Source organism: Protopterus annectens, chromosome 8.part0, assembly GCF_019279795.1.
Source record: "Protopterus annectens isolate FY-2018-M chromosome 8.part0, PAN1.0, whole genome shotgun sequence".
NCBI classification, from domain to species: Eukaryota; Metazoa; Chordata; order Ceratodontiformes; family Protopteridae; genus Protopterus; species Protopterus annectens.
Window position 1 is genome coordinate 1,501,993,021 of NC_056741.1, and position 13,970 is coordinate 1,502,006,990.

The window sequence follows — 13,970 nt, forward strand, 5'->3', positions numbered from 1 at the left end:
TTGAAAAAAAAACGCTGCCATGGAACATACTTTGTACAGTAAAACACTTATTTTTCTGACTTCTTATGGATTTTTGAATCCTGCTTGTGAATTATCCCATTGGAACTGCCAGTCTTTTTGCCGTAGCATAGACAGCTATCACAGTTCTTCAGCTGGTTCAAGACATAGCCACTATTTTTTTGTTTACCAGGTTTGTCTGACTTTGATATTTAGTAAAAAAAAAAAAAAAAAAAAAACTTTTTTCATGGGCAATTGGGGGAGAAAAGCTCCACACTATCAGTTGTATTTTAAAGTTATTGGAAACTCCTCCTTCAAGAAAGCTTTGCTAAGGGACCCAGATGGTTTCATTGGTGCTCCAGGAATAGGGACTGGACTGTATTTAAAAAGACCATAAAGGATTTTACTCCTTTAGAAGAAGACAAGGCTTTCTATTCATACCTTTTTCTTATTCTGAAAGGGATGGGAGATTTTCTTCTGTTCTGTGGCTCAAGTGTGTATATTTATCATATTATATTATGGATTTTGTTGTGTATGAGGTATATATGTTTTAAATGCCGATGAGTTAGCTGTAGTGATCTGCATGTTAGGTGGCACACTGTTTTTCTGGAAGTCAAAGCCTTTTCTACTAGTTTGTGTGTGTGCGCACGTGTGCATGCGCCCATGGTTGTGCTCGCCTGTTGTTCATCCTGTCTGTACTTTGTGTTCGAACTAGTAAGAATTTGCCAGAGCTAAAGAACTATATTTGTTAGCAATGAAAGACAATAATTGATGTTTAGAGTTTGTATGTTAAAATACAGAAATATAATTTTTCATTAAAATATGATCCATGTGCAACCTCTGGAACTCTTTCACTTTGTGGACAATTTGCAGAAAACTGGAAACTTTGTATCCAGATGTTTGATTTCGCTATCTATATAGATATATGCTTTTGTTTTTTACCCCTCTATTTAGAGTTTGTGGGGGCTCAGGTACTAGAAAAGTAGCTATGGCTCTGGCAACAATGACACTGTTTTCATTGGGATTAGTTTGGTATTAATTTGGAGTACTTACAGCTTAAATAATTGGGACTTTTCAGTTAATTATACAAAGCCCACTTTTTCACATCTACTATTTGTCACCATCCTGTAACAATGCTGGTGCTCTGGGAGAAGGTGTGTGCTGTTAAAATTGGTTTCATGTAGCAAGTGCTATTATAATCCATAAGGGGAAGCATTGTTCTACATTTAATAATTATTGCAGAATCTGCACTGGAAAAGTACATTCTTCCAAGATGTGTAAATGGGTGGAGAAGTGCTTTTAAAAGCATTTGCATTTTAATGATAACATGAAAGTGATCTGTTTTACTGGTACTGTGCAAGTGAAAAGACCTGATAGTTAAATCTGAAAATACATTTGAATCACTGACACCAAAAATTCAAGTATATTTTTGGAAAGAAGTGCTGAGAGTTAATAAACAGTGTTGAATTTCAGCTGGCACTGGTGCAAAGTGTAATGCTGTGGCTGAAAATACTTGGGTACCACGGCAGTGGGCTGAGAGCTCTGTGCACTTCAACACATGCTAGGCACTGGTTGGAACCAGAAGATCAAAAGCTGTAAAGTTAACATCCTTTCCTAAAATTGCAGCACATAAAACTAATTGATCTAATATTTGAATGAGCTGACTTGTGAGAAGCTAGGAGTGGCAAAACAAAGTCTCAGTGTAAAAGTAGAAAGTGCAGAGGTACAGAGCTTGTCACACAATCATCATGAATCCTGTCAGAAATGAGTAATCATTTCAAGCCTGACTATGCTGGTTTAGGAAGTTAGTTGGACAGCATAACATTAACACCTGATGTATTCTTAGTGAAACATATTCCGAGAAAAGTGACAGTAGTTCTGAAACATAGCACAGAGCAGTAGCTGAAGTGCATGTAAAGTTTTGATGTCATTACGAAGCAGATTTGATGGATGAATTACATGGCTACTGTTGTGAAGAGCGACAGGTTTTCAATGCATCATGAAAGCCAGATGTTCTTGTCAGCCCTAGATGAAAACCAGGTGTTCTGGCAGATAAAGCTAGGTGAAAAAAACTCCAAGTTTTAAATGTTTAATACAGCACTATGATGCAGATTTCTTCATTATTTTGTCATCACCACACATTTCAAAAAGCTGTTCCACAAATAATTGAAGGCTTTTAATGTCTTGTAAACATAATTAATAAATTCGTACAGGATCAGATGCAAGAACATTAGAACAGATTGACAAAATTGATGAATAGATTAAGACTATCTACTTTCAAAAAGAGTGATACATTTGAAATACAGTTTTGTTTTGTTTTGTTGCTTGATGGTTTGAAACCTAGTACAGAAATATGAAGACAAGTAAGCGCTACAAAGTTTCAAAAATGATGCAGTATTGAGTAGTTTATACCCAATTCTAATATGGTGCCTCTTAAACTGTTAGAATAAGATTTGGCCTAGAAGGATCTTAAGAAAATAAGTTACGTAAGCATCATTAAAGTACTCTGGAATGAATAGGCCAGATATGCTGCATTTAAAGCCAGTTAAAATGGTATTGGAGTTGTTAACCTGCAAAACAAATCACCACTTTAACTATGGGTCAAGAACATTTGGGATTAAATTAATTTCTGCCTGAGCATATCTCTTAACAGCAATTTATGAAGAGGAGAATTTCCTTCAATTCTTTATGGTAAAGAAATTGGTTGGAAATGGGCCACAAACCCTTGCAAAGCATATTCAGAAAGTCTTTGGGCAGAGCACTTCCAGGATTGCAGAGGATGGTTGCTTTCATGCAGAAGTATGATCTCTAAGTAAAATACTAACCAAGTAAGGAACTGCATACAACAGATAATGTTGAGTACAACATTTTTTATAGAGATGCATGGAGAGTAGTGGAATTATTAGTTAATCATTGTGATATGCTATATTTTTCAGAAATGGAACGCTGGTTTAGAAATATAGTTATTGAAAAATGTTCCCATAAAAGGATGGCTTGTGGGAAAAGCATCTTTTGAGGGGAGAACATTCAGTCTTGTATTCTTTTGATGAAGTTATGTCTTAGGCTTAATATTCAGTGTTGAAAAAAATTAGTATTCAACTCTGAAGAAAAATGCTTAAGAGGATGCATTAATAGCATGTAGGAATAAGGAAATGCTTAGAGCAAGAGATGTGCATCGGCCAGAAATGCTAACTTGAATAAAACAAGTAGTACAGAATTCTATCTTCTGAAATCCATACATCAGCAGTCGAGGAAGTGCTAGTGTTCCCAGTACCATATTCATTATGGATTAGAGTAGGCTGTGATACCATTCGATGAAGCAGTGTATTCCAGGTTCCCTGCAGTAATCAAGCTATGAAACTTAAATGCAAGTATGATTAGCACTATATAGTCTTTTTTTTTTTTTTTTTTTATAATGTGTAGGGAGCTGATGTCTTACTTGACGAAGGTACCAGGCCTAGAACTGATACACTAGTGAAAAGACATTCTTTTATGTGATCTTGTGGTTTGGCATTAAGTTTGAGATTGCAAGACCATGGAGATTTCTCTTTTCCCCAAGGTATAATAGTTGCTGATACATTTAATATAGGTTAGTAGCTGGTTACCATCAATTAAAATGTTTTCTGATCATACTTGTGAGTGATGATCGCAGAAGACATCCTAATCTTCTGACAGCGGTGCACAGTACAAAAGTTTTGAAGAAAGAGGATTTTTGCTCATGTGAGAGTACGCACATGTACAATGTCCAGTCCACGGTATCTACAATCCAGTGGGCAAATGGAAAGAGCTATCTGTTGAGAAATCTTATGGGATCTCTAGCAAGAGCTTTGAGGATTGTCATTTCACAATCGGAATTGGGAATAAATACTCCATTGCAGTCTTTTTTTTAATAGCTCAGGTTAAAAAAATCAGATTGCTTCACCTACATTACTGACTTCTGAAATAAAGTAAAGGAGATGCTATAAAGAAGCCACAGAGTCAGAAATACTACTGTGGTAGAAACAGAAAAATGTTATCAGATTTACTTTGAGACAGGGTGGAAATTTAGAAGCCAGAGGAAAATTTGCAGCCCGCACATGTACGCTCACACTATATTTTCCAGAAATGGTTACTGATTTCTGTCCAGTACCAATATCACATTTTGTCTTTATGCTAATGCTGTAACCAACTGTACACTAATGAAAACAATTAGTATTTATTGTAAAAAGACGTCAGCTGTTAGATTTTGTATGATATCAGTAGCTTGAGCAGGATCTTTTTGAAAGCAGAAACCACCAAATATTGGTGCAGTATTCCAAACCACATACCCTGAATTTAATAAAAAGTGCTGAAGCACTACCAACTGCACTTAAAACTGAATAAGCAAATTCTGTTTGAAATTACTATACAAACAGCTTTAAATTTACAAAAGGAAGATACAAAATAAATATTAGAATTCTTCTTTACTTTCTGCCTGTATAACAGGTTGTCCAGACCAGTAGCATCTGCCTCAGACTTTGAATCCCCAAAAGTAGTTGCATAATTTCTATAGGCAAAAGAAATCCAATTTGAGCTGTGTCTAGAAATGCAGTCCATTTGCACAGTAAAAAAGTAAGGCTATGTCTCATTTGTCAGATTTTTCTCTTTCTACTTAAGAGATTTGAGTTAGATGTTTGGATTATGATTTTTCTTTTTCCATAGTCTCTTTTTTTGTGTGTGTGTGTGTGTGTGTGTGTGTGTGTGTGTGTGTGTGTGTGTGTGTGTGTGTGTGTGTGTGTGTGTGTGTGTGTGTGTAAATCTCTGCCGTCACTTATGTACCCATCTTGCAAAGCTACCCCAGATATTGGTAAAAAGCATTATAAAAAGTTCATGTGTATGTGTATTTTACAACACTGATTTAATCTTCTTTGGATTACACTTGATTTCAGTTACTTCATTCCCTGTTTGCCAAAAAGGAATGAAAAGTTACTGCAGCCAAGAACCTCTGTTGTTGAGTAAGGTGATTCATAACTACATGCCTTAATATTTACCACTCTTTAAACCTTGTAGGAATATTGATTTGAGTTTCATATCATCAGCATCATCCAGTTATGTTATTTTAAGTAACGGATGAAATTGCTGCTTGTTTAAGGTGTGCAAGGGCTCATGAAAGGGGTGTGCAAGGGCTCATGAAAGGGATAGAACTGAAGTACTTAACAGCCCAAGTCCTGGGAGCAATGTCCTGTTGAAACATAATGAAGAATAGATTTGTACAGGGAACTTCTTTATGTACCAAACAAATGGAGGCAAGTGCGAAAAAACAAAACCTCACCAAACAAGTACACTTGTGGAGGAAATGAGGCAACAAGGTCTTCTTTTCCAAATATTTAATAGTCCACAGCAACACTGCAACCCCAGGAACAAGCCAGGAAACTAGACTCATAAACGCTGAATCTCGCCACTGCGTTTTCGTTTGAAACCCTTCCTCGGATGTGACTGAATGAATCCTAAACATTCTATTCACTTTAAATACATTCACTAGTCACCATAATTAAGCAATTAAACAATCATCACTATAAATTAATCAATTGAAAAAGCTTAAAAAAAAGCAAGTCTATTTGTTTGGTGAACTTCTTTATGTAGTTGAACTTTATGTAGTTGAAAGTACTTTACCACTGTTGGAGGCCCAGACAGATTTAAGTGAATAATTTGTTATTCATATTTTGTAGGTTGCTTTTTTTAAAACACAAGTGACATGTTTGTACTGATTTGCATTACTCCATACTGTTGCTGTAGCTGAAATAACTGAACTCTGTACTCAAATGCATAACTGGATAAAATGTAGATGCATTATGTAACAAGCAGCACATGCATTTATTCACTACAGTTAAAGATATATTGTCAGCATGATGCAGGAATGCATTTATTTGTGATCATGTTTACTAATTTGTGTTATTTCTTTTTATAGGGGTCTTGAAAATATTATAACAGATTATGTCCATGGGTCAGCAACTTTTAAAATGGCCAAAGTAGCCATCTTAGCCCTATCAGCCACCACATTTGCTGGCCTCTGCTACTTCAATTATAGTGATGTAGGCATCTGTAAAGCTGTTGCCATGCTGTGGAGTATCTAATTATTGATGGTCGCATAACTTAAGTGTACAGTAAAGAGTTAAACATTTATACCCTTTAATTTCAGCAAAACTGTTTTTGCAAACATAATTCATAAACCATAATTATCTTAGAAAATGTATCCTTTGTTGGTAAATGTTGCTGTCTTTTCTCTGCTGGTAAATGCTACCATTTTCTGTATTGCAGTACAAGACTATAAATGACATTTATGGAAATGTGATTAAAACATTTACTGTGAATTATTGCCAGTCCTACTTTAGTCTGTTTTTGTACAGCTAAGTAATGAAATAATTTTACAACCATTTTTAAGATTAGGTACTTTACGTATCAGATTTTTGGTGCTTTTGTTATTGATGCTATATTTATCAGAATGGAAAAAAATAAGTAATTTGCTTTTTATATAGTGTTTTCTCGCAAATGCGTGTCATTGATTTTCATTGAGCAAAAAATGGTAGAAATTCAAGTTTCATAAAATGACTTTTTAGGTTCATAGGTTCATATTAGGCTATCTGCCCTAGGGCATTTATAAGCCTAGCCAGAGTGTGTTTGGCTTTCGCCACCCATTTTAAATTAATTTTGCTATGCCCTTTTTTGAGGTTAGTATACTGTGCCTCTGTCTAACAGTGACACAGAAGTGATACCCGGGGTAAACCTACGATCCCCCATCCACTCATCAAGATTCCTCTTGAAGAGAGTCAATGAGGGACTCTGCCTAACCTGGACTGGGATTTTATTCCAGAGTGAAGGAAGCCTCTGGGTTATGAATCTGTCCCTCCAGCATGTCCTATTTCTTTCAGTGCTGAGGTTCAAGTCTCTCGAGCGCGTAGCTCGATAGGATTTGGATTTTCTGAGGTGCAGCATGTCCATTAATTCCGGGTTGGACATGGCTTTATACGTCCGGCACAGATCGCCTCTGAGCAGGCGGTATGCCACTGAGTAGAGCTGGAGTTTCTTTAACCGGGCAGCATATGGCATCTGTTTGAGCCCTTTGATCCTCTTGGTGCGGTACTTTTGGGGTCTTTCAAGTTGCTGCAGGTGTGTCTGGTAAGGTACATCCCAAAAGGGGCATTGTACTCATTTATGGGCCTGATGAGGGATGAGTAAAGAGGCACGATGACCTCCCCTGATCTAGATGTGAATCCCTTCATGATTAGGTGGGCTATATAAAATGTTTTTCTAACCACTTTGGCCACGTGGTTGTCAAATGAGAGATTGCTATCAACTTGGGTCCCCAGGTCCCTAATTACTTCTTCTGTACTTAATGGATTACCACTTATGTGGTAATTTGTGGGCACTTTGATTTGCCAAAGGGGATGACTATACACTTTTTGAACCACGTCAAGCCTTGCCTAACTGGACCATCCTCTATTTCTGCTGCCTTGTGCTCCCACCTGACTGTACTGAACTTACTAACAATCTCTCTACAACCTTGCATTAAGGGACCTGCCTGGCTCCTAAGGACCCCTGAACCACCTCAAGTCTTGCCTAACTGGACCATCCTCTATTTCTGCTGCCCTGTGCTCCCACCTGACTGTACTGAACTTACTAACAATCTCTCTACAACCTTGCATTAAGGGACCTGCCTGGCTCCTAAGGACCCCCTGAACCACCTCAAGCCTTGCCTAACTGGACCATCCTCTATTTCTGCTGCCCTGTGCTCCCACCTGACTGTACTGAACCTACTAACAATCTCTCTACAACATTGCATTAAGGGACCTGCCTGGCTCCTAAGGACCCCTGAACCACCTCAAGCCTTGCCTAACTGGACCATCCTCTATTTCTGCTGCCCTGTGCTCCCACCTGACTGTACTGGACTTACTAAGTATGTTTTACAATTGACCCATTTTGAAGGCTAATCTGCTTAATTCATATTGTAATTTCACTTTATAAAGTAATTTAGCCTCTGGGTCAGGAAACCAGCAGCCAGTCCCCTCTCCCTGATTTTAGTCTCCTGAAAGATTTACCCCTCGCTACCTACCTTATCCTTCCCACCAGCTGATTCTTTACCTGGCTACCTGCTACCACTTCTTTTTTGCCCACTAGGTGGCACTGTACTCTTGGCTTCGTGCCCTTACTCACTCCCCTTATTCTCTCTTAGTCTCTGCTCACAGATCTTCTTTTTTTTCTGCCCCCTCTCCTCCCTTGCCCAGTAGCTTGACTTCTCCCCCTTCTACCTCTTCTGTTTCTAGGCTGTACTTTCCTCTTCTCCTACCTACTATAAAATATAACGCTCCATAGTTCCCCCCTCCTCTCTGTCCTACTCCTTATCTGCTCTTCTAGCAGCTTTTTACCTGCTTCGCTACCTCTCCCTGGGGTTCTGCTTCTCACTGATTGTCTCTGCTCACTCTGCCTCTACTTGCTCTAGCCCGCTCCGTTCGCCCTACGGGCTCACTCCGCTCCCCTACCCTACCCCCAATTCTCACCCACCCCCAGTGCTGCTACATTTACACATCCTTAGCCACACCCACTATACTCCTCAACCTATCATCACAAACCATCGATGATCTACCCTTCCCCTTGTAAACTCTATACTTAACCCCTCTATACTGCAGGAATACAATAATCAGTGGACTCTACCTCTATACCCTCAGCTACCTCCCCCTTTAGTGACTCCCTATCTATTCTGTCATTCCATATCCCACAGTTTTTACTTTATCAAACATTCTACATAACCTCTCTACCCAATTAACTAAAATGATCTTCTTTCACAATCCAAACCGGAATAAATATCTTATTACTTCTACACTAATCTTCTTAGCATTACCCTATGCTCTAATATTCTACGAACATGTCTCCCTAACTTATAACATACCTCCCCACTATCAAACTCAACCTACCACACACCTCCCTCTCTCATAGCAACATAACCTCATCATCAATCTACCTACTCCCTAGATTTCATAGATCTTCCCATGTCACCTACATATACAGTAAAAATACCTCACTCAAATACTCTAAGTATATAAGAACTATACTAAAACATCCCACAAAACTTCTATCTCATGGTGATATCCATCCAAATCCTGGCCCAAATTCACATATCAACAACATCCCACAAAAACAAATTACTAAGGTTTTCTCTAACCCTATACAATTAGTGAACTCTCTCAGAATAGCGCAACTCAATATCCGCAGCATTAACAACAAACTCCGTCAATTGCATGCTGTTTTACACATACATGCATTTGATATCCTTTGCCTTAAGAAACCTGGCTTAAACCCTGTACACAGGATCTAGAAATAACCCCACCTGGATATAGCATCCTTCGATGTGACCGCACTTCCAAGAAAGGTGGAGGTGTAGCTATACTATGTAAATCTGAACTATTACTCTCAACCTTTAATGTGTTACCACCCTCTATCAATAATGCAGAAACCCTGTCCATCAAACTCCAACTTAATAAATATAAATCCATTTATATTATTTGTACCTGTATTCCTCCAGGAAACAACATTAACACTCTTGAAAACATTCTTAGTGGTCTCTCCACCCTTCTACCCCAAGAAACAGTTGTACTTGGAGATTTTAACATCGACTGGACTACTTGTAACTCCCCCAATCCTTCCACCCAAATTAATCTTCATGGCTTCTCTCAAATAATGAACTCCCCCACTTTAGAATTCATAAACCTAATAATAAAGAAACCATCCTTGACTGGATCCTTATAAACAGTCATCCTGGAACCTATACAACAAGAACACTACCAGATGACATTAGTGACCATGTTCTAACCTATTTAACAAAGCAAAAGCCTCATAGTCCTAAAAATAATACTTTTAAATCCTATCACTCAAAGAAGCACTTTAAAGCAGAATGCTTTCAAAGTGAGCTTAACGCCTGTGACTGGTCACCACTGAAACTACTCAAACTAGATGAAGCGGTTTCCTACTTTAATACTAAATTCCTAGAAATCCTAGATCTCCACGCCCCCCTGCGCTCTTCCCGAGTTAGGAGCAAACCAGCCCCATGGCTCACAAAACAAACCAAAGAAAAAATATTCCTTAGGAACAGAATATGGGCCAAATGGAGAGCCACTAAGAGCTCTGCAGACCAGGTACGATATAAACAACTAAGAAATGCAACGAAAAGAGACATTATCCTAGACAAAAAAAACTTTTATCACCACCTTCAACAATCTCACCCAAAAAACCCTCAAAAGTTCTGGTCAGGCATTAATAAACTTCTCCAACCAGGACATACCAAAATGCCAGCCCCTTCCTCTATTCCCAGCAACAATCTCCTACTAATAGTGGATGCCTTCAACAAGTACTTCACAGAAACTATCATAACTCTTGCAAAGACACTACCTCACACCCCCCCACCCCTTTCCAAAACACTAGCAGCTCAGTGCCCTCCTTCCATATACAAACCCGTACCAACATCCTATATCTGCAAACTTCTTCAAAAGCTCAAACCCTGTACCCCTTCTGCAGACCACTTACCACCCGAATACCTCCAAATAGCAGCCAAAGCCATTGCATATCCAATATCCATCCTTATTAACGGAACAATCACAGAAAGTAACATCCCGTCCATATAGAAAGTCTCTCACATCATCCCATTACATAAAGGAGGCAAATCCACTGATATCTCTAATTTCCGACCAATTGCACTACTCTCCCCACTGGCCAAAATTATGGAAAAATGTGTTCAACACCAACAACTTCAACATCTGCTCCAAAATAATCTACTGACCAACTGCCAGCATGGCTTCAGACCCTTTCATAGCACAACTACCACCTTGCTAACCTTCACTGACTGTTTAAGCAGGAATCGAAATAATAACTCCCTATCTTCTGCACTATTCATTGACCTATCAAAAGCCTTTGATATGGTTAACCATGACTTATTAATCAGTGAGCTAAAAGCCCAATCTCTTGACCCACAAACAATAAGTTGGTTTACATCCTGAAAAAATGAACTGCAGACCTGCTGGCAAAAAAAACAAGTAAACCAGGAGCCAAAAATTTAGCGTTTTCATCCACTGTTTAATACGTGAACTTCCTCAGAAACATTTTCAAATGATTTCCAGTTCCTTAAATAACTTACTAAACAGGAAATGACATCATGACCATCAAACTGAAAAAATAACAAATGTGATTTTCTACAAAAATGAAGTATTGTCATAATGATAACAAATAAAAAAAAAAAAAAATATATATATATATATATATATATATATATATATATATATATATATATGAAAAATATTTGGATCTGCTTACTGCTTCTTACTGCTTGCTCTTGCTGTGGGATTTGCTGGCTGGATTCTGCTAAAATTCAAAGTCTAGTTATATTTGCATTCACAGTCTGTCACATACAAAAACTTGCAGAATATACACTGATGAGAGAATATGCTTTGCAGCATCAACTTTAGAGAGCAGTAACCAATAACTTTTTATAATAAACCAAACAGGCCAACGTTGCAGCTTAAAAGTACTGTTCCAACTTTACTTCTCATATAGTACAGATGATGTGAGAGATATAACATTTACCTCAGGACTTGTGTCCCTTCCATACCTCTAACATAACTAGATTTAATACAGACTTTTTATACATATTTTAGTTAAACACACACCCTCTTGGTTTTGGAAAGATACTGCCTTGATGACGCAAATGCTAACACATCTGTTCTTGTGCAAATGATAAGTAAACTGTCTTCAAGAAAACGCCTTGTGGATTAACTTTCTTAGAAAAACATATTTTTAAACTTTGTTAGAAAAACATGTCCTGTTGTCCATTGAAAGCAGATTACATTCTTGTCATGTCTGTAAGAAGTCAGCTTTCTTGATGTGTGTGTAATACACTCATAAGCAAGTTCCTTATTTTTTTAAGCCACAGTCATTTAGTATGGTTGCTGATCACATATTACTAAACTCTGTTTCTGCATTTAAGCAAGCTTTTTCTTTCAGCATATTTACAACAGAATTAATTTCAACCTTAAATTCATAATATCTAACAATTCCCTCTGTTTTTAAACATACTCAAAACATTTTATACTGATATGTATTTTTTATCACATTATATAGAAAACACAAGAAACAAACTTTTAGTCTTCTGATACAACAAATATTACTACCAAACTGAATGTATTTAACAACTTTTTCTTTTGCAGACCATTCTGTGAAAATATTTCATCAGTTATGAGCTGTGTCTGCTTTAGTTTAACTTGATTAATTTATTCTTTTGCAATTACAGAATTTAATTTATGACTTAGAACTGTTTCATTAACTCTTTGCAACTTGTTGAATTAACTATTAGAGACAAGAACCATGTGCTACCTCAAGCATTTATGCACTACTGAAAATATACAGTTTCAATGTCATTTTAACCATAACATTGTGGTCATGTCTTTGAACTGCCCATTAACATCTTGATAAAGTACTGAACTGGGCTTAGATAATAAATATTTGAAAGCAATTATTTTACTGGGGTAAAACCAGTGATATTACAACTTGACAAATTACTTTTAAACTTATTACAGTGTATTCTGTACAGTATGTATTTACACAGACTGTTTGCTATTCATGCATTTCAATCTAGCAGCTATCCTGAACCCAATTTTTTAAAACATAGTTTTTCACACATATTCATTACTAGACATTAATTTGATTTGTACTGAATTCTTCTGTATTTGTACATGCAAAGACTATAAAGTAAATTTAGTCTAATCTTACAAATTTAATAGCATTAATATTGCCAAAACATATTGAAATAGTGACCAAACTTGTTCAGTTTTTTTACATATCTTTACTCTCTCTTGTATAGCTGTTATCAATTTTAAGCCATCTCTTGTTTTTTTTAAAAACATCTTTTGTAGAGCTTTACAGTTTAACAGGTTGTAAATACAATTTAATACTAAACAATACAATAATAACCATTATGATAGCTATTAACAACTTGTAAAATATCTTATTTTGTAAGGTTTAATCCAGTTTACCAGTATGTCTAATACACTAATACCTCTTTTTTTCCTTCCCCCCTAAAAGAGTATTGTCAAGAAGGAATGAAATATTATTTTTTCTTGTAGCTTTATTTCTGACCCTTGTTGTTTATTTTTTCTGTAGCTTTATTTCAGACCCTTGTTTATTTTTTCTGTAGCTTTATTTTTGACTCTTGTGCAATACTGCTTATACAGTCAGTGTAAAACTGAGAAAGTACCCCTCCCCCTGTAGTACTGCAGCACTGTTTATCTGCTTTATACTGTGAGAATAGAATGTATGTCAGCCCAACACTTTGGTTATACATTTATTTTATTAGGTTACCAAACTATAGACCTTTGTCTGATTTGATCATCTTTTCTGTTGCCTTTGCTGCCTATTTCTACTAGTAGTAGTTATTTGTACCCTCCTGTATACTTTATTTGAACTGTATGTATACTATAACCCATCTGTTGGCTATACTTGATGTAACTAAGGTTTATCAGTGACATATATGCACAATTGTGATGTTTTATTATAATTACCAAATAGTGTTGCATGTGAACATTTTAACAATTATGTTTTAATAACAATAAGTTTTTAGAAAAACTCAAGCCACTTGTCTGGCAGTCTTGTTTCTTATCTTATCTTGTTCAACATTTCCTGTAACTATTCATCCAGTTTAGGAAGGTCTGAGCTCACATTTCAGTTAACCCTTTTTAGCATTTTTCCTTTAATCATATATATTTTTTAACTTTTGATTTCAGTATTTTTTTATTTATTTAACTGTTCTGACATTCATTTTACAAAGACTGTTTGACTAATACCATCCGTGATTTTATTTCTTTTTAAAATTCAGAACTTTAACTGTTTGGTGTGGTGTTACTATACAATTATAAAAAAAAATGTAAAAAATAGATATTAGCTTAACAAACACATTTATATATTTACATTATTTATAT

At 36.5% G+C, this 13,970-nt stretch overlaps 1 protein-coding gene across 1 annotated transcript in view; it reads left to right on the forward strand.

Moving 5' to 3' along the window:
- Window positions 1–6,331, forward strand: part of SDHD (succinate dehydrogenase complex subunit D) — a 389,192-nt gene extending 382,861 nt beyond the window's left edge. Inside the window, exon 4 of the mRNA XM_044081087.1 lies at window positions 5,924–6,331. Coding sequence (XP_043937022.1) covers window positions 5,924–6,089 — 166 coding nt within the window. The 3' untranslated portion in view covers window positions 6,090–6,331. The remainder of the gene's footprint in view (window positions 1–5,923) is intronic.
- The last annotated feature ends 7,639 nt before the right edge of the window (window positions 6,332–13,970 follow it).